The sequence below is a fragment of the Rhincodon typus genome, chromosome 6 (assembly GCF_021869965.1).
Source record: "Rhincodon typus isolate 14 chromosome 6, sRhiTyp1.1, whole genome shotgun sequence".
NCBI lineage: Eukaryota > Metazoa > Chordata > Chondrichthyes > Orectolobiformes > Rhincodontidae > Rhincodon > Rhincodon typus.
Genome location: NC_063337.1, coordinates 95,338,937 through 95,364,615, shown reverse-complemented (window position 1 = coordinate 95,364,615; position 25,679 = coordinate 95,338,937). Strand labels below are relative to the sequence as shown.

At 39.1% G+C, this 25,679-nt stretch overlaps 1 protein-coding gene across 4 annotated transcripts in view; it reads left to right on the top strand.

The window, feature by feature from the left end:
• LOC109922822 (ankyrin repeat domain-containing protein 10-like) overlaps positions 1-24,168 on the top strand; it is a 55,962-nt gene extending 31,794 nt beyond the window's left edge. For 3 of the 4 annotated variants that reach the window (XM_048598347.1, XM_048598348.1, XM_048598349.1), the window contains 2 exons: positions 6,948-7,192; positions 22,534-24,168. In XM_048598347.1, coding sequence (XP_048454304.1) covers positions 6,948-7,192; positions 22,534-23,036 — 748 coding nt within the window. In that variant the 3' untranslated portion in view covers positions 23,037-24,168. Of the gene's footprint in view, positions 1-6,947; positions 7,193-11,710; positions 12,801-22,533 lie in introns of those variants that run through there. The other variant, XM_048598350.1, reaches the window with a different exon arrangement.
• The last annotated feature ends 1,511 nt before the right edge of the window (positions 24,169-25,679 follow it).

Below are 25,679 nucleotides of genomic sequence, written 5' to 3'. Positions count from 1 at the left end.
AAATTCCTTCTCAACTTAACTGAGGAGCATATACTTAAATTATTTTCAGAATTTGTTCCATTTATTTGTATGAATTTAAACTAGGTACAAAAACTCGGGGCATTTTGAGTTCACATTGCTTAATTGGCTCATTTAAAACCTTTTGTGAATTTGTTCCACTGTTGATTTATATCAGACGTCTTGAGCTGAGGTTGTGGACGTAATGAGCAGAACTGAATTTCTATTTATTTCGATATTTAAATTGATTGCCAGCAAAAATACAGGAACTTGTCATGGTTGAAGATTGTGTGTATTTTGGTCTGGAAAACTCCAATTTGACATCAACAGAAAAACAAAAGTTACAAAGCACATTTTGTAATACAATACATGCAAATGAAGAACAGCATAAATTCCAACTTCAGAATCTTTTTTGGCCCTTTTCTATGAAGTCTCGAGTATTTTAAATAAATCTTGATCAAACATAAATGAGTTTCATTTCTTTCACTGGTTTGCTTTTGAAAATGGGAATATTTAAAAGCATTTTTAAATCAGGATTTGGTGTTGTCTTTTTTTAAAACTAAACCTAAAAATTATTCCACCTCAAATGCCCGTGCTTTTGAGTATAGCATTTATATCTTCAATCTGCCCTTCCCGTTACTATGCCCGTTCAGTGAACTAGCAACTGCTACCATAAACATTCATATTACTCAATTAGTGCCTTCGGAAGTTAAACTTGAACCTGAATGCTGTAAACTTATTGTAATTTAACCTGATGTTAACATTCCTCTAGTGTTTACTTAACAGAGCTGACCAGCAAAATTGGTGGGTAGCCAGTTAGGGAATCACTGGATGACTTTGTTGAGCATGTGTGGAATAGAGCTTAAGTTCCTAAAAAAAAAATCAAGCCATGCAACTTTAAGAAAAAGTAAACAATGTGTTTAAAGGAGGGTCCCCCATACATCAGTGGTCCACACAGATGCTATTTCTCTGTTAGTTATTGACAATTGCTGCTGGCTTTTGTTCCCACAGCATTGCTCTTTGTTTTGGAAGTGTTTGACATTGCACCGAAGCATACCTACAGGCATCCCTATTGCTCCATTTCAGGTTAGCCTTGAAATGTTTATTTTGGCATCGGACAATTGTTCTTGCTGCGAATGGGTGGTGTACACCGCACTTATGCAGTCGGACACATGCCCAGGCAAATGGAATTATTCCCATTTCCCCATGATGCTTGGTAATGTTAGTACACTATGTATCACTTGGATTTTCTTTCTTGCCATGGGACTCTCATTTTCAAGGGATGGTGCTGTATGCTGGATCTTAGCTTCCTTGTATGTTGATGAAGGATCTCTCATTTTAAATCATGTAAAAATGTGGAAACCTACCAGGTAATTGGATTTTTAAATAGCATTTACTGTTATGATTTTGAATTCCATGTAACATTGACCTTTTACGATCTATGTGCAACTTTGTCAGTTTTAAGCTGGTCAACCAATATCAGGCCAGATACTAATCAGCATGAATGTGGATGTTACACTGTAACTAGTAATCAGACATTCACTAATGGCATGCTGCTTTTAATTGGATTCTGTCTTTGATCTGGTGGAACTGCATTTAGGATGTCCAGAATCTCTCTGGTGTTCTAATTCAAGTCCTCATTCTGTTTTGACATTGCTGTGAGAAAGAAACCCAAGACTCTTGTACATCAAGCTTTGCATATCTTGTGAGAAGTGCAATAAGTACACCAGTGAACAGTAAGTGTTCATCACATTGTGCTATTAGCTGACTTTTGTCAATGAACTTCTTGGGGACAACTAGACTTACCAGCTTCCAGAATCTTTTCTGGCTTCCAGCCTGCAACAGTGAGCACTAATATTGTATTTGGCTTTCTTGCATATTTTAAGCCGAGAGTTTTTGCCTATCGGTACCCTACAAAGTTGACCTAAAGTTGATTACATGTCAACTCCCCCACAGTTGAGAAGAAAGATAATATTGTTAACAACTTTTTTGCTCCTTTCAACCCCAAATGGGAATGTGTTTGAAGATTAAGCCGTTACATTGAATTGCCTATTTCTGTGACATAAATATTTGTTTCTGAATATTTTTAATCAGCCTGTTCTCATGTGACCGCGCTAAGTGGGACTTGAACCTGGCCCAAAGCTAATCTTTGTGTTTCTGTCATGTACGGTCTCATATCAGGTGGATCACTTGTAAGAGATAACTACTGTCGTTACAACTTGGGACTTAATTGTTCTTTGCAATGTTGCAGGTGTGTTATTCATCTTGAATTTCTCTCTTTTATGTAAAGTAGTTTCAGCAAGTGCAGAGGAGCATTGAATGCCATCGACAGGTCAGATTGCATCTCTTGCAGTTTGGACCATAACTTCGCAGAATACAGTTTTCAGGGCATGGCAATGTTTTTATGATCTTGTCGACTTATCAACCTTTGTGCCATTCTACCTGAATGTGGAGCTTACTTCAGCTGACTCTCTTCTGTTGATTTACATTTCACTCAAGACTACTGACTGAGCAAAATAATTATTTCACCATCAAGCTGGGTTTTTTAATTCTAGCTGTTCAGTCATTGAGTTCCATCTCTGTGTTCTAGCATTCTTTTATTTTGTAACATTAGCCGTGAGATTACGTCTTCGAGAAGCCGGAACTTGAAGTGGAGGGGGTGGGTGGTGCTGCTGAATATTTGTGTTGTTTCATTCGGTAAAATAAACAATTGGTGTCCTGGGCCAGCTGTGTTTTTTTTTAAAGAAATTTCGATTATACCCTCCAGCCTCCACTTGGCTTGAACCTTGGTTGCTGGTGAGCGAGTGTGCTTATGTGGTGTTTGCACTCGATTTGCTTTGTCTTTTGCTCATTGAGTGAAGTACTGTCTGAACCAATGAATGGTTTGCTACTGGCCAGTGAAACTGCAGTCATTTATCTACTTCGTCCAACTGTTCCTTCATCTGTTTGTCCAAGCCACCAATTCTTGTTTGAAGTGTTAGGTCTGTCTTTGACCTCTTTGCTGTTACCTCGTGGAGATTCCCTGCTTAAGTCCATTGGTGCTTCAACTGTAATCGAGTTCATTTCTATATTAACTTTGGAAATGCCTGTAATATTTTATCCAGTGACACACATTTACAGCAGAGCCTGCTGGGATAGATTATTAATTTTGTATTTTACCAAAGTTAAAGAGGCATGTAAATAACATACAATGACTCCAAGCAACACCAAAAGTGACTCTGATAAGTTAATTTTGCCAGTTACACATTGAATTAACAAGTTTGAAGCAGCACTGATTTATGTCTGCTCAAGAGACAAGGACGTGGGTTAGTTTGGGCTTTGGATGCTTTTGTTGTTGACTATGTACTGAAATGGAGGCCAGTTCTTGGACCCTTTAAATGTGGTCTTGCCAAAGCAGTATTGCTGTGGATTCTATCAGCATCAGTTCTTGCATTGAAACACCTATTTGCCAGACAAGGCTGTCAGATGTATCAGGATGATTCTCTAAACATAAACATCTTATTTTTTAAAAAAACTTGCATTGCACGCATCCTTTCCACAGATCTTGCTTCAGATAGTCTTAGTTCTTGCTGTTGTCAGCTTTAACCACTAAATTGCTGTGTCAATCAATTTAGTTTTCTCAACCGTCAAGTGTCTATACAAGCTTTGGTCACCCACAATCCCGTGAATAGTTTAACTTTTTAAAATGTTTTCTTTAGTTTCTTGACATTGTCTCCACCCTCCCCTCACCTCAAAAACTGGGAGATTAAGCATACTGTAGTTATAAATCAAAATGAGTCTCCATCATTTGAATATTGTCAGAGGAAATTACTTTCCTAAAATGCTAACCTATTAGATTCTTTTGTTGGTAGTTTGTGTCTCTGTAAAACACTGTGACCATGAACAAGGTGCTCAGCCAGCTAACTTCAGTCAACTGCAGGATTTGTTCCACTTGTGTAAATCATTTGCCCCTTTGATGACCAATTTAATCTTTTTGGTAATTGTGTAGTTTGGAACAGATTTAATAAAAAGTACTTTGCAACTACAAATTGCATGATTTATTTTTCAGAAAAAGTATCCTGAAAATCTGGCTTTTGTTTCCACAGATTCTTGATTTGTTGACATACAGGGCAATGGATGAATCAATGGATGCTCAAACTTAAACAAAGCTTAAGAATGAGCAAACTTAGCAGCAGCGATGTTCTAGGATTCTGAAAGTGACCCTAGCTTGTAAACATGGGCTTTACAGATTTGAAAACTACTCCTGTTCCAATTTATTACCAGCCAAGCTCACTGTCTAAGTTACATTTGAGATTTGATCATTCTCATTTTATAAGACCTAGTTATAATCATCACAGGACTTAAGCACAGTATTAGGTGGTGAGTAGAACTTAGTCACAGCTTTGGATTCATATGGTATAATTTTACTGCAAGTGCAGATAGAACTAAAGAAGTTAAGAATTTCATGATGAAAAGGTGTGGATGTGCTTATTGTTAGAGCAAGTTAAAGTAGGGACAGTCTGGGTGATGGGACTGGATATGTTGGTGTTAAATTTAGCTCAGTCCACAAACTGACCGTCCCTTGACAATCAGGCTTAGAGCAGGCACATAGCCCAGAAGAGTTTGTGGATTGAGATTATGTGTGGAGTTCCTAGGCTGAAACAAACAGCAGAGCTTTTAATTTTTTGCCAGTGTTCATGTGGAGTTCTGGTAATTCCATGACTATTTTGTAGACGTGTACAAAAACCATGCACAGTTGAGAAATAAAGCAGAATGTTATTAACATGGATGTGGGATATGTGCCTCTGTTTATAAATGATTACCAAAAAGGCAGAAATATATGAAAAATAATGTTTGGGAGTATGTTTGGGTTCAAGCTGAGCATGAAAGTGTAGCCTTTGAAAGCAGGACCATGGCTAGCTACTGACTGACTGACATTTGGAATGAGGGTATGAGATGTGATGTCACAGAGATAGTCAAAAGACTAAAGAGACTTGAGAAGGACAAATTGACCAAGTGTGCCCAGAGTCGAGGCAGTGGCAACGCTACAGTAATGTGGAATGTCATAAATGACTGACCAAGTAGGATAGAACCAATCAGGACTCAAACCTTGGTCTAGTTACTTGTGTAATGAATGTGAGGGAAAAGGAAGCTAGAAACTGAGCCTAGTATTGGGGGGGGGGGGGGGGGTGGGGGGTGGGGGGTGGGTGATGATAATGTCTGATGAGTGGAGGCTATTATCAATGCTTTTGTGATATTGGCTGAGGAGAAAGTTGAGGATCTGAGAAGTTGGTAGATTATGTAGAATAAAAGAAATTGAGCTGAAAAATGCTTTTAAGTGAGAGGTAGCAAGTGATTCATATTTTGGGGTTGAGATTTGTGAGGCACTCGGAAAAGGTAACACTTTGAGGAAGTTGTTGCACAGGGCTTGATTTTGAAAAGACTGGAGGCAACTATAGAGGAATTTAGAGACAAGGGAATGCAATTTTGTACTAGGTTAGAGAGGAGTTGGACGCACAACTAGTAGAGATGAGGGTAGAACTGAAGAGAGAATTATGAGAGGGAAGGTGGGAGTTTTGAGAGAATGAGGTTAGGTGTGGGTGAAGTTGGAGGGGGGATATTAAGTGAGAGTGCAGTTGAATGGTAGCTATAAAGAGGAATGAACTTGTTGAGATGATAGCTTTTGGGAAGAACACATTTGAAAATCTGCTGGTTAGTTTAATTTATGAATAAATGACCTCATATTGATGGTTTCCATTGCAAGGTTTTTGATACCAGCTTTATGCCAGTTCTAATGTGTCATTCTGCAATGTGGGTGTATACACACACTTAACATCCTTAAAGGGTTTGGTGGGGTGGGTGCTCAGAGGCTCTCTCCTCCTGGCCGGAGAGCCCAGCATTGAATCATTGTCTCAGGACAAGGGATTAGTCATTTTGAACTGAAATGTCTTCATTTAGTCTATTATGAATCTTTGGAATTCTGTAGCCAAGAGGGATGTGAATGGTCTGTTGATGATTGTGTTCAACATACACTTTTCTCTGTAGGGAATCAAGGGGTATGGAAAAAGGCAGGATAGTGGAGTTGAGGTAGAATATCAGCCATGATTTTATTGAATGGTAGAGCAGGATTCTTGGCTCAATAGCTGACTCTTCTATACTGATTAAGTCCATGGCTAATATTCAAGAACATTCAATGAATGTCAAAAAGAACTTGCACAGTTTGAACATAACTCTGAATGTTATCTGGTAAATGGGGCACATGGAAGAGGCACTTCCCTCATGCACAACTTCAAATGCAGTTAAAACCAGTTGATTTTGACAAATCATTCACAGAACCAAACAGGAATAGATGGGTAGTTCAGATCCTGTTTTAAAAAAAAAAGTTAGCTACAGACAGAAAAAAAGCAAGGAGTCAAAAATAGAACAGTTTAGAGTAGTAATTCAGTTTTTAAAAATGTCATGTTTAATTCTCATGTTTGCCTACTTCAACCTGAGGAATGATTAAGTGTCACTGGTGTGAGCCATCATTTTGCAAAACGATTCCAGGGAGATCTGATTTTCAGAGATATTTGTTGTTGACACAATAATCAGTTTAACAATGAATTACAAGTATGTTGTACAAGTGACAGAATAAAAAACGTGCTGCAGATTTGTTTGGAACTCTGTTCAAATAAAAGACAACTCTGTTCGTGGTTTGCTTTTTCCGATTAAAATTGCTTCAAGTAGCCAAGTATGACTTAGAATCAAATGAAGCTAATTTCAATAGCTAACAAAATCAAATGTGTAAATGCTGCAATAATACTTGGATACTGTTATTCGCAGATTCCTTTAATTTATTTATTATAATGCAATTTTTCATATCGCCTTCTACAATGTGCCCTAACTAATCTTTCCCACATGTCCGGATCTATCCTATGTGTGAGATATTGTGATATGGCAGAGTGTAATTGTTTCTATGTTCCTTTGTGCAGTTTAAGAAATGCAAATGGGTTGACAGCAGCTGAGCTTGCCCTGGCTCAGGGCTTCCAGGAATGTTCCCAATTCCTATGCAGCGTGCAGAACCATCAGCTAAATGGTTTCTATACCAATGGCATCGCCAGTGGTCTTTACCGGGATAACCTGATCACAGACGGCCTAAATGGCTACACAGGAACCAACCGGAAGAGAAGCCATGAGGAATCTGAACGCTGTGGAATCAAGAAGCCTAGAACTGATGGTAAGCACTTTCTGATATTATGCATTTTATTCCAGGATATAAGGATTCTAACATCATATGTGAACATTGTAACAATCATGTGAGTAACAAATATTGTCCAACTTGTTGTATTTTAAAACTTTTTAGGAGTCGCACAGCATAGCAGGAGACCATTCAACCCATTATGCCTGTGCTAGATCTTTGAAAGAGCTATCTAAATTTGTTTCACTCACCCACTCTTTCTCTGTGACAAAAGTTCCTGTGCAGCTATTTAGACAACTCGTTTTATAAGTTATGGTTGAATTGGCTTCCAAAACCTTTTCTGGCGTTCTGGATCACAGCAACCTACTGATCCCATCAATTCTACATTGGATAGATTGGACTATCAAGTGAAATTAAAGGAAAATTTCAATGAAAGCTCAAATTAATTGACAATTTAATTGTTTATATTAAAGTTAACTGTAAAGTGAGTCCTTTCCCTTCATGCTTTGGTTGAATATAGGCCTATCTTAGGACTGATTTTGCATTTATCTCATTTTCTAGATTTTGTTTTTCTCATGCTCCTTTGTATTCTTTGGGAAACTTTTCTAGCCCTCCTTCAGTGCTCTACCCTGTCTCTCCATGACTCCATCCCTGTCTGTACTGGCTTCATCTGTCCCTCTTCCACGATCTGTAAGACAATAAGAAATATGAGCAGAAGTAGACCATTCAACTCATTGTCTACTCCAGCATTCAAGGAGATCATAATGATATAATGAACCTCAGCACCACTTTCCTGCCTTTTCCCAATACCAATTAATTCCCTCATTTCTTAAAAATCTATCTTGACCTTAAGTATTCTTGACAGCACAGCCCCTACAGATTTCACAGATTCACAACCCTCTGAGAAATTAAATTTCTCCTCATCTCTTCATGGGACATGTGTTACTTTAAGATTATACCCTCAGTTATATTCTCTCACAGGGGAAAATATCCTGTCTGCAGTAAAAAATCTTACGTTTCAATAAGGTAGCTTCTCATTTTTCTAAACTCCAATGAGTACAAGTCCAACCTACTCAACCTATCTTCGTAAGAAAATCCCTCCATTCGTGAGATCACTCTAGTGAGCCTTCTGTGTAATGCCTCCAGTGCCAGTATGTTTGTTTTTCCTTGGGTAAAGAGACCAACGCTGTTCATAGTGTTCCAGGTATGACCTGAGTAACAAGAGGCTGGAAGAACACAGCAGGCCAGGCAGCAACTGGAAGAAAGGAACAGTCAACGTCTCGGGTATAGCCCTTTTTCAGGATTGGGTAATACCCGAAACGTTGACTGTTCCTTTCCTCCAGATGCTGCCTGGCCTGCTGTGTTCTTCAGCCTCCTGTTTGCGTACTTTGGATTCCAGCACCTGCAGTTTTTTTTGTCTCTGATAGTCTGAGTAACACCTTATATGGTTTTATAAGAGTTCCTTATTTTTATACCCCTTTTCCTTTGAAAGTAAGTCCAACATTCATTTGCCTTCCCTATTACCTACTGAATTTGGATGTTAGCTTTTTATGACTCATGCACAAAACCTCTAAATCCCTCTGTGCTGCAGCTTTCTGTAGTGTTTCTCTGTTTAAATAACATGCAGCTTCTCTATTCTTCCTGCCACAGTGCATAACTTCCCATTATCTCATATTATATTGCATTAGCTAATCGATCCATATCCCATCTCCTTCTGCCATGCTGTCATATTAGCTTTTCATAGATTTAGAATCAGTCACCATTTGTGACCATGCATTCCACATTCTACAGTTTCTTCTAACCAGTGCTTATTTTATAGCCTTCTATCTGTGATGTATCAACAGTGGAAATTTCCCAACTGCTAATCTGTTGCATTCCATTTATTACTGGAATAATTCAAACTCCCCAACCAGATCACATTCAGGAGAACACAGCCCTTTGTTGCTCCAGCCATTCCTCCTCAGTTAGACCCTCAATCCAGTTTTCTTTCCAAGATAAGCCTGCAGTGCATCTTGTCCAGAACGATTTAACTCTTCATCTACTGAAGGCCTCAAACTGCATAAGATGTGTCAGTTGCTTTGATAGTCAGCAGCAACTCTGGCTTTGTTTTCTTTTCTTAATGACTTTTTAAATGTTTTTTTAATCCAGTTCAAAGCTTTATTTTATCTACCCACCTAGCCTGTTTGCTCATCTGCACTGCTTAATTTATAGCTTGCATCATCCCTCGCCCTCTGTCTGCCAGCCAGCCCTCCTGTCTCCCAGTCAGTCCCATACTTTACCTCTGTCTACTATTAGCTACTTTGGGTTTTGTATAAAGTCCTATCCTAATACTAGCAAACATTTCGGGAATTTCAGTGCTCATTACCATTCCTAATTTCAATCTAACGCTTCTTCCTTTTCCGGGCCCCTAGCAAAATCATTCTAATAATGATCATACTGCTGATGCTTTGCTCCTGTGCTCAATATGTGCCATCATTTGAGCCCATTGATTAGGGCTCCAGTTACCTAATCAATGGGCTCACAGCAGTCCTAGTTAAGACCCTGTCACTCGGTTTGGGTTGGGGTATATTTCCACGGTCCTGATTGCTGGTCCTCTTGTTAGTGTGGTACTTGGCAATAAAATGAACAGGATCCTCTTATCTGAGATCATCACAAACAAGTTTTATTTTGATTTTTAAACTATGAACTAGGTGACCATGCTTCTCAGCCAATAAGTGTCAGTGGCTCCTTTAAACCATATATGGACATGTATCCATTTTTTCTTCTCCTTCTGATACTTTGTTTTCTCACCATGCTTCTGCAAATCGATTGGGGATTGCAATGCAAAAAGACTTTGTTAATTTTATAGCAAGAAATCCCATGGGCAGTCCTATCCTTTATATATGTGAGGGAGTCATCTTTCTTTGCTGTGGAGATTACTGACAGAATATTTTTAATAAGGCTAAAATTGGGAGTGGGGAAGGGGAGGTTGCAGCACTGCTCATTAGAAATAGAACCTGTCAAACAGGAACTGACAAAGTAGCCTCAGGCTAGAGATAGAATGTTCCTAAAGATACTGAAGGAAAATGCTTTTAAGAAACTGGCTAGTTCCATGAAGTTTAGAGTAAACCATCTTCTGTTTTAAAACACAATAAGTGGCAGTCCTCTGCTTTTGCGGGATTGTTGTAAATTGTCAGGTGTTTTGTGCTGTAAGCTCGCAGTATGTAGATCTGAGCCAAGTGCAGGTCATACATTAGTTCTGACTGGATTGAAGTCCTGGTGTAGAGCTGATTAGTGGATATTATTGTCTTTCTTTATTGATTGATCACTGCTAATATATGGACAGTGGCAGTTCAGAGAATTGGAATGAGAGCCTTTGGCATATCCATGTGTGCAGTGAATACTCATTTATTTTTGTTCCTCTTCCTTCCCTTCCTGGCGGTGATCTCCTGACCAAACCAGACACTGCCCATGTCGGCACATGCCCTTGCTTCCAGACAAATAGTAGCCCTTTACCAGATGCCCTCAGATTATGGTAAGACACTAAGAGGGTCATCTATTGTCAATTCCAGATGTGGAGTATTGCTGCCCAGTGCCTCATTTTGTTCCAACTCTGATATGTTATAAAGTTCCTGCTTGGGATGATAAACTAGAGTCCCCACCATCTGTCTTAATTACAGACATTTACAAATATATTGTACCAAATCGTTTGTAAATACCACAGGAAACAATTTGAAGATGCTACTTACAACAACATGCTTAAAAAAAATTACTAATCTGGGCAGTTGATCTAACGCTGATCAGTGCTATTGTGGTGATCTAGTACTACACAGTTGGAGGCAAAATATGAAAGCTTTATCCTGATGATGTTTACAAATTGCCACCGGTTGCCATTTTCCCCTCTCCATAATGAATATCTCAGTTAATGGCTATGTGATTTACTCTGCCCTTTTAAATACTTTTGAATTGATTGACTCAGAATATTTTGAAAAGGCCTCCTTTCTCCATTATGTTTTTTCGCTTGCCATACAACAGACAAATAAATATTGATATGATCACAATATGGCTTTTAACTTATGGGGACTGTCACCACTGAATGCTTTAAGGCATTTTAGAACATTTTGACCATGATTGTAATTCAGTTTCATGGTTATCTTTTCAGTAGATTGTTTGTTTTCCATCTTTAAATTCGATCGAATGTTTTAACACTGGAAGTTTAAAGTTTAAAGACGAACCCTTGGAGTACTTGCAAGATGTTTTAAGTATGTTATTCAGCAAAATCTTGCTGAAGGGTTAGTTTAATGCTAGCACCACAAAACACTTTGGAAGTGAATGGAATTCTGGGGATCTTTATGATTGTCAGGAAAGACACCCCATTAGAATTACAGGCTCATAAGGCAGCCCTTTTAACATTAAGTGCATGTCTATTTTGTATGTATGTCTGGTTACAGCTATCATCACATTTCAGCAAAACACTCCACTTGACCTAAAGTAAATCCTTATATACAAGGCTGATGTCGTATACTTAAACATGCAAATGTGCATGTGTGCTTACGGCAGATTCCCTCCTTCTCACAGCTCTGGGCTTTGGTGACTTCAGGACGGCAGCCGATGGCATCACCATGGACAACCTTGAAAGCATTTACACAGAGATCAAGCCTTCGGCTATTTCCAGTGAGGCTGAAGGATTCCCAACTGAGTGCGGCAGCAATCAGATCAAATTGAACCACGCAGCTCAGGAACCTATGTCTGTTAGAGGCCAGGATTTTGAAGTCTTCACGGTCTCTCCCATGCAGACACCATGTCGCTGTATAACTAAATATGCGTATGACTTTTGACATTTTCAGTCTTCATGTTACAAATTCCTTACCTTTTTTAAATGGGATTCATAAACTAGGCAGATGCTCTCTAATGATTCTTACCCACCTCTGCTCAAACCAGGAAACGAGTGGTTTTTGAAAAAACGAATTTCTTAAAAGTGGAGAAACGTTCTCCGAATAGGTGCCACCTTGGCACCTCCTTGCCTGTCTAATATACACGCAGCCACACTCGTATACTCTTTTACTTGATTGTTTTACTCTGGACAGTAGTGACTGCTCTTCATTGATAATCAATCATCTGTGAAGTGCTTTGAAGTATGTTGAGGGTGTTATAAGGTGCTCGAAGTATAAGTTCTTCCTGCATGGCTTATGTGTGCACAGTATCTTGGTGGAAGTCTGTTATATCATATTTATTGCCATATAATACACAGTTTATGTTCCAGAAATTGTATTTGAAAAAAGATGTTAAACTAAGGCCCCATCAGGTGGGCAGGAAGTCCAATGACAATACTTCAGCAAAACTTGGGAGTTCTTCCTGATGCCCCAGCCAATATTTCTCATTCAATCAGTGTCGGCAAAACAGATTATTTGGTCATGATCACATTATTGTTTGCAAGAGCTTGATTTGCATAAACTGATTACTGTCTTTCTTAAATTACAACAATAACTACACATCAAAATAACTTCATTGGCTGAAGAGTGTTTTGAAATGGCATGAGGCCATAAAAGATGCTATAGAAATGCAATTTTTTAAGATTACTTCTGTGCTTTTGGATGATGCATTATCCAAATGCATTTAGTTGGGTCAAATGTTATTTTTAATAAATACTTTTGATACATTAACTTTCGTTTCTGCCTTTGTTGGTTTTGTTCCCTTCGCTTGTCAAGGCACTGGCTCTTGCTCTGCGAAAATATAACTCTTGGACCCAAGCCCGGGCAGTGCCAGGAACCTATTTATCCATGGTGGCATCATGGTTAAACTGTATTTTGTTTTTTCTCCATGTCCATGAACTTGCTGTTACAGCACTGAGCACTGTATAGTCAATGGCAGGGACCATGCCTGTTTGTTTGCTCCCCTACTGATCTAAGGCACTGAGGCCAATTATAGTGTCTTTGCCATCACTCTGACAAAAAGTAGGAATTTCTATAGTGATTGGAATCTTGTCTGGTTCCCACATAGCCTGTTAAATTCAGCTTCTCCCTGAATAAACCCTTAGAGAAACACCTTTTACTTTGAATATTTAATTATTTCGGGTGCAAATATTGGTTCAGAAACGTACAAATGTTCAAGTTTTAAGTATTTGTAAGTATACAGTTACTGTTGAGTGATTTGAGAGTTTTTCCTATTAAATGTCATATAGTGTGTCTGTGTAGTTTTAACGTGCAGAATGTCATAGTTTAATTGCCGTCCAGGTTTCTGTGCTGTATTCAGCCACATGCTAAGACTGTAAGAGAGAATCTGCAGTACATCTATTCAGTTTGAATTGGTTTCCTGTGGTGATTTGGTGTTTCAGTTTCATCACTAAATTTATCACCACTGTTGAGCTACATATTCTGTAACTGAAACCGCGCTTGCCCAGTCTTGCTTAGAGACTCAATGATTCAACTAGCTTGATAGCTGATGTGGCAGAACACTGATAGGAACATGCTGTGGAAGACTATCATTTGTCTTTAATCTTAACTATTAGATCATTATTGAATTCATAGACGTGTTTTTGAAGCGTTTCAAAAAGGAGCTTTGGAAACAGACAGATGTTTTTATTTCCTAATCAGAGTTGCAGGGTTTCTGCCCCAAACAAGTGAATTTTGCAAAATTAACACGAGGAAAGGGAAAACATCTTGGACCTTAAAAGTAAATAATAGATGGCTGCAATTGTCCATGCATAGCATCTTAAAGTACACAGTTTATAGTGTTGAATGATCAGTAAAGGTAGGTGAGATATTACTTTGTGATATTTAGTTTAAACATCCAATTCTATATAATAATGAAGGATGATGGTGTGGAAACTCTGCTTTGACTTAAGGGCCTTTAATTCTAATTGTGGGAAACTAGAGATGGTGAATCTGCCTTGGACAGACTGACTAAGCTACACATTGTACTTCTCTTTCTCAAATCTATTTTGCTTGGGGTCCAGGGCTATGGGGACGTGAAATGGACAGGAAGTTGTTTGGTGAAGGAATGAAAACAGGTAGGTACCAGGGAATGTGTGGCAAAGTGCCAGAAATTTTAAAGATTAATTATTTGGATTTCCATGGTATTAATGCAGGCTGAGATGTGAAATAAAGTATTGATTGTAGGAGAAACATAGATAATGACCAGATGAAATCTTACCGCAGAATTGGGAATGTGAGGCATTTTGGAGCAAGTGACTGATCCTAAATCAGTTGCAACTTTCAAAAATGTGCCAGATAATTAGTGAAATATATGAAAGAACATGGGGAGAAAACAGGAAAATGAAGTTATTTTGAGCAAGTGAGAGAAAAAAGGTTCAGAAATAGTGTAATATCTGTCCTGAGGATGGCCTCACCTATAAATCAGAATACCCAACTTGTGCTTTAACATTCATGTATAAAACAATTAAATTACAGTTTATTTCCCAAATGTCTTCTGATAAACTAGTTCACAAAGGGAGGAACATCTGAGCAAGAGGTAAAGTCTTAGCTGAATGGCATGAGTTGTGTTTAGATTGGTCTGCTAGATACAGTTGAGGCAGTTCCCACATTGCTCCTTGCGAAATTAGGCAAGGACAGTTCCCTTTAAATGTGGAATCGACACTCGAACCTAAAGACTCTGTAGTAGTATGATGGTGGATGCGTTTGACAGGAAATAAGGACAGTCTGGTCATGGTGTCTCTTTTCAGTCATCCAGACATCTATCTGTTAGTGGTGTCAGCAGATACTCCTCATCCTTCCTGCTTTAGTCAGCCTCCACTATCAGATTCAATGCTTTGAATAGTAAGCATATTATTGCCATGCAGAGATTTGCTGTGTTTGGATCAGTTGGATCAGCTGGATCAGGTTCCCCGTTTGCATTTAAGGGACTCCGAACTAAGGCTAATTTAGTTATTTTGCCCTGTTTGCAGACAATACTTGCTTTTGGTAGTTGTTGCTGCTGTTATTGATTTTTTTCTTTTGACTTTTTTTTTGGCAAAGTATTCCTCTTCAAGCCAATGCTGTTTTTGCAGTAATGCCCAAGAATGATCAAAATAAATTAACACTCTTTTTCACGTTCTCACATCACACTGGTTTTTAAAAAAAATTTGTTAATGGAATCTGAATGTCACTGGTTTGATGAGCATCTATAACCCATTCATAATTGAACTTGAGAAAGTGGTGGTGAGTTGCTTTCTTGAGCCACCACAATTCTTTGGATGTAGACATATCCACAGTGCTGTTAAGAAGGGAGTTCCCAGTATTTTGATCCAGCAATACTGAAGAAATGGTGTATATTTTCAAGTAAGGATGGTGTGTGGCTTGGAAGAGGCTTGTGGCTGATGGTGTTCCCATGCATCTCCTACTTTCTATGTGATAGAGGTCGCTGTTTTGGGAGGTGCTGTTGAAGGATCCTCTGTGTCACTATCAACTTTGGTTGAGACCAAATCACTTGATTTTAAGAACAATGGTCATGGATCTTCATGATGCATGATTAATTCTTTTGTTACTTCACCAAGTAAGAAAATGAAAAATTGGTTTATTAATCCAAGTTAATGTTGTCCCATCTGTGACATTTGGCCAAGTGTTAATTTGCATAAATAATTGCAAATACTGCATATGAAATTAGTATTGGAGGGATGGGTGAAGGCATCAACTTGGTAGCATATTTAATTGTCCTCAAGATACTTGACTTTGTTCTTCTTAGATGTTGAAATGCTTGATCGTTATTTGGATCAATCCAAGGTTGTTTTGCCCATGTGTTGGGATGAAGCTTGCAAGCTTTGCAATAGGCTTTCAGGTTGTCTTTATTGTCTAAGTTTGAGATATCCAATAGTGTGGACTCTGTGGTCAGCTGGCTGTAGAAAACTGCACTTGCTACATGGGGATCCTCCTCACAATCCACATGACTGACCCAGTGATGCTTGGTGCTGAATAATAGACTCATTAGGAAATAGACTTGGTACCAGATAACATTCTCAGCACTGCATAACAGACTCACTGCCAAGTAATAGGCTTGAAGCCAGAAAATAAGCTTGCAACCGGGTAATGAGCTTAATGCTGGACTGCAGGCTCACTGCCAAATAACAGATTCTATATTCTATCAGACCCGATACTAAGAAACAGGTTCGATGCCAGATAGCAGACTTACACTAATTAACAGGCTCGGCACCGGTTAACAGTATCTCACTAGGGACCAGGCTTAATGCTGGCTAGGAATCTTGATGCCAGATAGCTGATTTGCATCAGAAGTCAGGATCAATGCTGGATCACAGACTGTCATTAAAAGCCAGGATCCATGCTGGATAGCTGACTCGCATCAGAAACCAGGATTGATGCTGGATAGCAGACTCGTATCCACAACCAGGATCATTGCCAGTAAAAGGCTCAAAACAAGCAAGCCTGTATCTTTTTTTCCATACCAGGCCAGTCTAATGACAAACCAATTTAAGGCAGCTTTGACTCAACATTCTTGTTTTGATACATGGACAATACACGGCTAAAAATGTTCCAGTCTAGTTCCAATCCAGTTGTGAACTGAACTCTAATGGGATCTAGCACTTAGTTTTCTCCCCTTCAAATTTTGTTTATCGAACTTCATAAGTCTCAATACCTGGATGTATTTTAGTACCTATGTGCACACATTATAATTGATTTTTCAGTGCTGAAAGCTTGGTGAATGAGGAAAAATGTTCATTTCCTTATTTAACATGGCCATCCCCATTCCTTCCATTACATGTGCACTCTCTCTTACTTTGTTTTCTTACCCTCCACCTCTTTGCTCTTTGGTGAAGCTTACTAGTCTTTGTGTTGATGTCTCAATCCTGGTAAGGGATTAAAGTCTGGTCCAAAACAACAACAACCTTTTTGATTTGTTTTTTACACATTGTGCTGAGCCAAGGGCTCTTAATCCCAGTGTCTCTGCCTAGTACTAATGCTTCAGAATTCAGGCGTTGATTTTAAAGAATGAGCTAGATCCTAACAAGGAAAGATATTAGTCATCTGATTATTTTATTTCACTGATTTTTCAAAATATAATTTGTTCAGAGAAAGTTTTGGTAAATATTTTTATTCAGATTTTTAGATATTCTTAGTCACAAGTGTAATTTGATATAAAAGATTTATATGCTGCAAATAGCTTTTAAGATTACTAATAATCTCTGCTAAAATAAAGGCTGCCAGTCATGGGATCAGTCACCATCTATATACGTCATAGCCTATAAACTCATGATCACCACATACAAGACTAAACAGACATTAACATTAAAGGTGTAGGTAATGGTTGTGTCTATGATTAGTCTGTATTTTGATTGTGTTGCTTAAGTCACTTGGAAAGGATTTGACGTAACTATCAATTTTGTTTACAGGTTCAAAATTAAGTATTTAATTCATCTGCGTCTCTTCTAATACTTTGTATTTGTGGGTTTTTTGCGCACGCTTGCAACAATAAAGAAATCTTAATATCTAACATGTTAATTCTACTAATTTGGTTTTTTATTCTTCTTTCTCTCTTCCCTCCAATACTGCTCACTGCTCCCAGCCAGAGAAAGAGCTCGGGTTCTGATTCCTCATCTATGGTTGATGTGTCATTAACCTGTTAGTTACAAGCCTGGGTGATAGAACTTATGGGGTTTTGGTGCTTTTTCCTGTCCACCTGGAGTGGAGTAAAAGAGCTGCAGTCACAATCTGAATTTATAATGTGGGAAGTTAAAGGAAGAAGCCCAGTGTTCTCTCCCAATGTGCTTTGCTATCATACCACACACTCACTGAGAGGGTTCTTTGACTCCTGTGCGTTCACTTGTACAAAAATATGGAGAAACCATATCTTTCAGAAGATAGCTCCATTTGATATTCTGTGCAGATTTATCTTCAAAGCCCTTTATCACCTCACTGTTCCCTATCTTTAAAAGCCTGTCTAATTCTGGCCTCTTGTGTAATTCTGTCTTTAATCCATCCAACGCTGGTAGCCTTGTTTTCAGGTTCCTTGATCCTTGCCTCTGAAATTTCCTCCCTAAACTTCCCCACCCCTTTTTTTTTCCAAATACTGCTTTTGTTCATCTGTCCTAATGGTTCTTCCTGTGACTCGAATGTGCCATATCACTTTTTTTGTTGATAATGCATTTGTTAAGCACTTTGGGCCATTTATTTAAGAGAGCAAACTGTTGTTTCCAATATGTAAGATTATAATTTTCATTGGCTCAAGGAAAAACTCATGCAAAGATAAACATACCAAACTTCTGCTGCTTATAGCCCAATCCCATATGTTCATCATGTGTGGTATTACAACCCTGCCCTACTACCCCATGTTCAAGCATTTAATATTCTCGACCTTCTGTTTTAATTTCTCCATTTCCTCACCTCAATCTTCAATCCGCCCAACACCACACATTCCATTGCATTCTCAACTACCTCCTTTGCCTCTGAAAAGGCAGCAGAACGTTTGACAATTAGGTACCAACATAGAGTCATATAGCATGGAAAAAGACTGTTAGGTCTATCTCGTCCATGCCGACCAAGTTTCCCAAACTAAACTAGTCCCACTTGCCTGCATTTGGACCATATCCCTCTAAACCTTTCCTATTCATGAACTTATCCAAAGGTTTTAAATGTTGTAGCTGAACTTGCAGCTATCACTTCTCTGACAGATCATTCCACTTACAAACCACCCTCTGTGTGAAAAGGTTGCCCCTCAGGTCCCTTTTTAAATCTTTTGCCTCTGACCTTAAAAATATGTCCCCTGGTTTTGAACTCATCCACCCTAGGAAAAGAACCTTTGTTATTCACCTTATGGGGTGGCACAGTGGTTAGCATTGCTGCCTCACAGCACCAGGGACCTGGGTTCAATTCCACCCTCGGGTGACTGTCTGTGTGGAGTTTGCACATTCTCCCCGTGTCTGTGTGGGTTTCCTCTGGGCGCTCCAGTTTCCTCTCTCAATCCAAAAATTTGCAGGTTGGGTGGATTGGCCATGCTAAATTGCCCGTAGTGTTCAGGGATGTGTAGATTAGGTGGATTATACGGGGATGGGTCAGGGTGGGATGCTCTAAGGGGTTGGTGTGGACTTGTTGGGCTGAAGGGCCTGTTTCCACACTATAGGGATTCTATGATTCTAATTATCTATGCCCCTCATGACTTTATAAACCTCTACAAGGTCACCCCCAACCCCTCTCACTCCAGTGAAAACAGTCCCAGACTATTCGGCCTGTCCTTCTAACTCAAACCCTCCAGTCCAACAACATCCTGCTATTTTTTTTCTCTCCAGTTTAATAATATCTTTCCCATAGCACAGTGACCTGAACTGTACAAAATATCTGCTTTAAATGCTGTCTGTCTGGAAACTCACTGGATAACCGTGCAGCTCACACAGTTTGGGAGATGGTTCCTTTAGATACAATCGCAATTGACATTCTGGAACTGTATCACACAAAGTTGCATATTTTTTTCTCATATAACTTCTGGAATTCAATCGTTAAACTCTTCTGCCTCTGTACCTCTCCCTACCAGCTTTTGTTCAAAATTCTATCCTATCATTTCTTTTAACTGCATAATTCTACTTCCTTATTTTGCTGTATAAGTAGGTTGGAACTTGTTTGTTTTGCTAAAGATGCTAATTAAATGCAGGGTGTGGTCCACCTCTTGTTACTGTATTGGTGGTGCATCACGATTTTATTGAATATCCAATAAGGAACAAGATGGTATTAGTTGAGTTTAGCTTGTCTGAGTATTTGCTGAGGGGTCACCCAAAAGATTTTGCTGATCATTAGAGTTTTAACTTTCTTCCAGGTAAAGCTATCTGTGCTTAGCAAGTGAGAAAAGCTTGTATGTGGAATAAATAACGTGCCACAGGAGTTCATGATGATATTTTATAATGGATGATGGTATTCACATCATGTTCCTGATCACTTTTGCTGATAGGAAAACACCATACAGCCAGACTTAGATTAAAGTTACTTCAAATCACAAATTTCCAGGGAACCAAAATAAATTGCTAATAAGCAGTAATACTGCTTGAATTTGTATTGTTTTAAAGTGTCCTCTGAGGGCAAATTAGGAAAGCCTTTAATAATTATTTTCAGTTCTTTTCAACCGTTTAACTGAATCTTGAGCCTTACAGTTTCAGGCAGTTCCATTTTGCCTACTGTGGTGTGGAAATATAGCTGAAACAAATGAACTGTGAAATGAGTCAAAATAGCAGCCGATTAGACCACTTTAGGCAGTTTATCACTCCCAGGTTATGCTTTGTAGTACCTAAACGCTTTTCCAAGACTGGTGAGTCATTATTTCCATCACTAGTGCAGATGGGAAAGGGCAATCTCCCCAGCTGCTGTCTTGTGAAACACAGCTTGTGACTACTTTGGACATTCAGCTCATGCTTGTTCTGCAGGCACTGGTATTCTATTTATCCATCTGTTGATGGAATGGGAAAGCCAAGTAGCGTGAGTTCCATTTCAAAATCTAGTGAACTTAAAACAACAAGATTAGAGTTTAGAACTTGTATATCTAATTTCTTGGTGTCAGGATCTAGTAGCTAGAGCCTGTTAATAATCAGGATGTTGGTACAAAGACAGAGAAGCTAGAAAAGGGATGGTTTTGTTTTTATGGTCAAATTTAGGTGCCACTAAAAGGTTCATGCTGATTAGTATTTTTCTACCATGTTTTTCATCTGTCCTAAACAGTGATTGAATTTGTGATTTATTTTTTTGTTGTTGTTTTATACATTGAATTCTCCATAATCACTGATAGTCTTAATGAGCCTATCCCTGAAAAATGATCCAGCCTTATATCCTTGCTGGAATCCTGCAGGCCGCGTATACTGACTTGTGTACATCTACTGCCACTGTTAATGACATGGTCTTTAGCCAATTGAGCCCATCACCCACCTCACGAAGCCCCTGTTGTTCCCTCCTCTCCTCCCAGGTCTTCTCCCAAGCTCACGTCTGGTCCCCTCTGCCTATTCCCTTGTCCCCTATCCAAACGCCTCTCCCAAACACTCATTCTCAAACCCTAGTCCCCAATCCCCCCTCCCTATCTGCTTGTTTGCCCACTTCTGTGAAAGGAAAACAATTCAAAATCAGCATTTGAAGCAAGGTTGGTACAATGACCCCCACCGCCCCATCATTCCACCACCCCACACACCCCCACCTCCACCACCACCGTCATCTCATAGAATCATAGAGCTGTACAGCATGGGAACAGACCCTTTGGTGCAACTTGCCCACCCTGACCAAACATTCTAAATTAATCTAGTCCCATTTGCCAGCATTTGGCCCATATCCCTCCAAACCCTTGCTATTCATATACCCATCCAGATGCCTTTTTAATGTTGTAATTGTACCTACCTCCACCACTTACTCTGGCAGTTCATTCCATACACACACCACCCTCTGAGTGAAAAAGTTGCCCCTTAGGTCCCTTCTAAATCTTTTCCCCTCTCATCTTAAACATATGCCCTCTAGTTTTGGACTCCTACCCTGGGGAAAAGACCTTGGCTATGCCATGCCCCTCATGATTTTATAAACCCCTCCGCCTCTGACGCTCCAGGGAAAATAGCCCCAGCCTATTCAGCCTCTCCCTATAGCTCAAACCCTCCAACCCTGGCAACCTGCTTGTAAATCTTTTCTGAACCCTTTCAAGTTTAACAACTTCCTTCCTATAGCAGGGAGACCAGAATTGAATGCAGTATTTTGGCAAGGCCTGCTGTATTAAGTGCCAATCAGGTACTTAACTGGGCAGCAATGTCTTAAGCCTGGAATTAAGGACACTGGGGCCTGCAAGTCCATCTGCCAAGAGCTGCCAGTCATTTAAAAATGAGCTCCGGTTATCCAGGTAGCACTGTTGAGAAGGCAATGGAATGTTGTCACTTAGTGTCTTCAATTGGTGTTGGGGTCATCCTGGGCTTTCCCACCATGGATGTAATAAGGGCAGAGTGAGTAGGGGTTCCCCCACCTCCTGTCCGACTTTTAAATGCTGCCTCACCACTAAACTGGCCTCAGGAGAACAGTCAACTCCACCCCCGTGTGTCTGTTAAACTTACTGCATAAATGTAGATTATTACTCGGTGTGTTTGTAAATCCAAAAGGCATGGTTCCAATTGTCTCACCCTCGAGTGTGTTCTTCACAATTCGCCACTTTCTGTAAGGCAATTAAGGGCAGGTAATAAAGCGTGCCAGAATTTCTCTCATCCCATGAACAAAAAAGAAATTGTCGACTTTTCAGTCTTACTATATGCCTAACTGTATGTATTCATACATCAAGTTCTTTGCTCCATTATGAAACACTCTTGTTAACAGCAAGGGGCTTGACTCTTTCCTCCTATCACCACCTCCGCACCAAATCCCAACCCAAAGGACACAATTAGAGTAGGGGCTGGTTGTTTGAAATGACACCGTGAAATTATTTCAATACTATGATAGGTGTTCATCTCACCACAGATATGGATCACTGTAACTACATGGATAAAGTGTTGACCATGCAACCTGTCACAAATGGATCCTTCCATAGCTTGCGCTACTCTTCGGTTCAGGAGAACAGAATGAGTGATGCCTGTATTGGAGGAGCTGCGGAATTGACTAGTGGCTTCGGTAGCATCGCCAACCAGATCCTTTGCAATAAAAGTGGCTTTCAGTCCAATGGAACCACGCAAAACACAGGGAGCACCCAGCCCCTGTCGGAAATGTGCGGCTCGCTGCACCACAACGGAAGCCCAAGCAGCTGTGTGGCAGTCAAACCAATGTTGCCATCTTGCCACGGAATCGGAAGCGGAAGCCTGGAAGACTATGATCCGCTCCAATATGGCCACTATCACGGGTTTGGTGACACAGCCGAAAGCATTCCTGATAACAACAGCTTCATGGAACATTCTAGCTCTGTTAAAGTTGAGCAGAGCTATAACCATGCCGTTTACAGTGCAGTCCACCTTTTCCATGGCTCGTAAAGTTGGGCTGCTGGTTCTTAGGTGGTGGGTTGTTGCTGGTATAACCTCACTGGCTTCTGTAGTTGTTCACTGATTTTTTTTTTTCTGTTTTATTTGCAGAAATAAGCAAAATGCTTGAACGTTTTTTGTTTATACTTTTATATTTAAATTTAAAATGGTTTTGTCTTGGTAAATTGTACCTTTAATTTAGATTCAAATGTTAGAAGGAACAGGAGAGGCCACTTAGTCCTTTGAACCTGTTTGAGAAGAATTGTTTACTGGCCAAACAGTTAATATTTGTTCCTGGTGGCTTAAATTGATTCAATAAAAACACGGAAACATTTATAAATATCACTTGCTATAATGGGATAATTAATATCATTTGAACATTTTGGATGGATTCTGTCATGGCAAAGTACAGGCTCCTGAGATTTTTTAACTTCCTACAAAAACTTAACAGCTTTTTATGTCCATGAGGAAAGGAAATGTGCCAACTTACTGATCTGCATGCGCACGTGACTGAATTGTGCATGTAAATGTGCAGCAGTTAAATATTTCACAGCAACTTGGAAGAGACAGTCTTCTGTTTTAGTCCAGACATTACCATTTTAAGTTCTTTGCCAGGTTACAGCTTAAAAAAAAAGTAGAATTTTTTCTGAAAACTTGTTGACATGTGTTGAGGCTCAATGTTTACATGTTTTTATTGTGATGAAAAGTGGATTCATTTTTTTAAAAATTGTAATTAATCCTTTTTTTGATATGCTGCATGACTTAGAACTTGAGTTAATTGCAATCATTTACATCAGTTATTTTCAGTCTGCAAGATTTTAAGCAGCTTTCCGCATAACTTTTGATGCTGTTTTGGTTAAATCAGCAAGAAAGTCAATATTTTGCTTTTTTTCAAAATGGAAACAATTTTGTGTTTCCATGCCATTATAAATTCCATAATTGTTATGTTTGCCTGTAATAGGAAAGTGTATAATTCCATCAATTATATCCTTTAATGACATGCATTAAAAGGCATTATCCTTGTCATTATCGCTGCTTTATTGCATGATCCATATTTTTCTTAAGATGCATCAGAAGCTTTTACTTGTTTTTGTAAAACATTTGGTGTATTTCAGATTTAATAAAGATTTTTTGTTTTCTCAAAGTACTGTTTTAAAAAGTTATCTTCCAAAGATGCGTTTCAGTTCAGAGGTATCACTGATTGCAGTAAATGACACATCTTGAACATACCTGTCTTTTCAGTTTTCATTGAAACAAGAAATACTGCAGAACAGCTTGTTGGATTTGGATCTTTGAGGGATTTTCAGTACAAAAAAAAGTTCAATCTAAAAGTTCTGTCTAAAATTCTACTGTCATGTATGCATCCTGACCTCTCACAGTCAGAGATTTATTAAAAATAGCCAGCACATCTCGCTGTACCTTTCTTTGTTTCTGAAAACCCAGGATGACATCTTGAGATTTTTACCAATTTATTCCAGAAAACATTTGTGGTTCAATCTATGTTACGTTCCCAATAAAAAGCCAAATTCAGGTCACAATGAGTTAACTAAGTGAAGCAAACCACTTGCTAATCAAGGGAATGGAAATATCACAAGAAACCTATTTTTAAAAAAAAGTGATCTGACCTACCTTGAAATAATTGGAGAAGAATTAAACACATTATACTTTAGTACACATCATTAATGGTGAGATGTTTTCTGGAGAATATCCCCAACAGTAGAAGAATCTTGCTAACCAGATCATCAACTTATGTAGTCTGTTGGAATGAAGAATGACTTGCTTCCATTCCGATTTTCAGGTAAATCCAGTGCACCATTTGCAGACTCTGCCATATGTGAGGCTAGTTGTGTTTGAAGGTTTGGGTAAATAAGTTGTTAACGGCTTTGTGCACACATTCCCATGCCTCAATTTGGCCCTGTATATTTGTGACAAAGTGTCTTAATGTGTTTGGTGCCTTTTGGAATAAATGTTCTCCATTTCGCTTGGCCACAAGCCAGGAACTCCCATGAGTTAGCAGGGACGATTGATATCTTCAGGATATGTCCCTCAAGCATTTCTGCTTTGCTCTTGGGAGTCTTTTGCCACAGCTGCCTTCCAAGTAGAAAAACAGATTACATGAATACTATACCTCCCACACCAATGGTGACATTTCACTTCAAGGCACTAAGCTTTTAGATTGGTGACTTGCTCAACATGACTCAATGAAGATCCAGAAGTCAACTGCGGTCTCTCGAACACCTTTCAGGTGAGGTCAAATTTTGTACTTGGAGGCTGGAACAATCCAAATAAGATCATCTTTGCTCTCTAAGGTTAGTGGCAATTTGTAGAAAGACACCTTAACTTGAGTGATTTTTGTCCATGACTAGAGGGCAAAGGCCTTTTTGCATTTAATGATGTCAAGACAACTTCTGTTCCTTCTGTGTCCTATTAAAAATTCAATTGATTTACATTGCATTTGGATGTCACTTCCAGAATATTGTTTGTGAGAATTTGAAACATCAAGACACATAAGATCTGATCTTTGCATCTCCTGCATTACATTAATGACCACGTTGTTAAAAGTATTTGATTGACAGTAAATTACTTTGAGATTCTCTGAAGTCATGCAACATGTGCCATAAACACAGATCAGTCTTTGCTTTTCTTTTGTTGGAT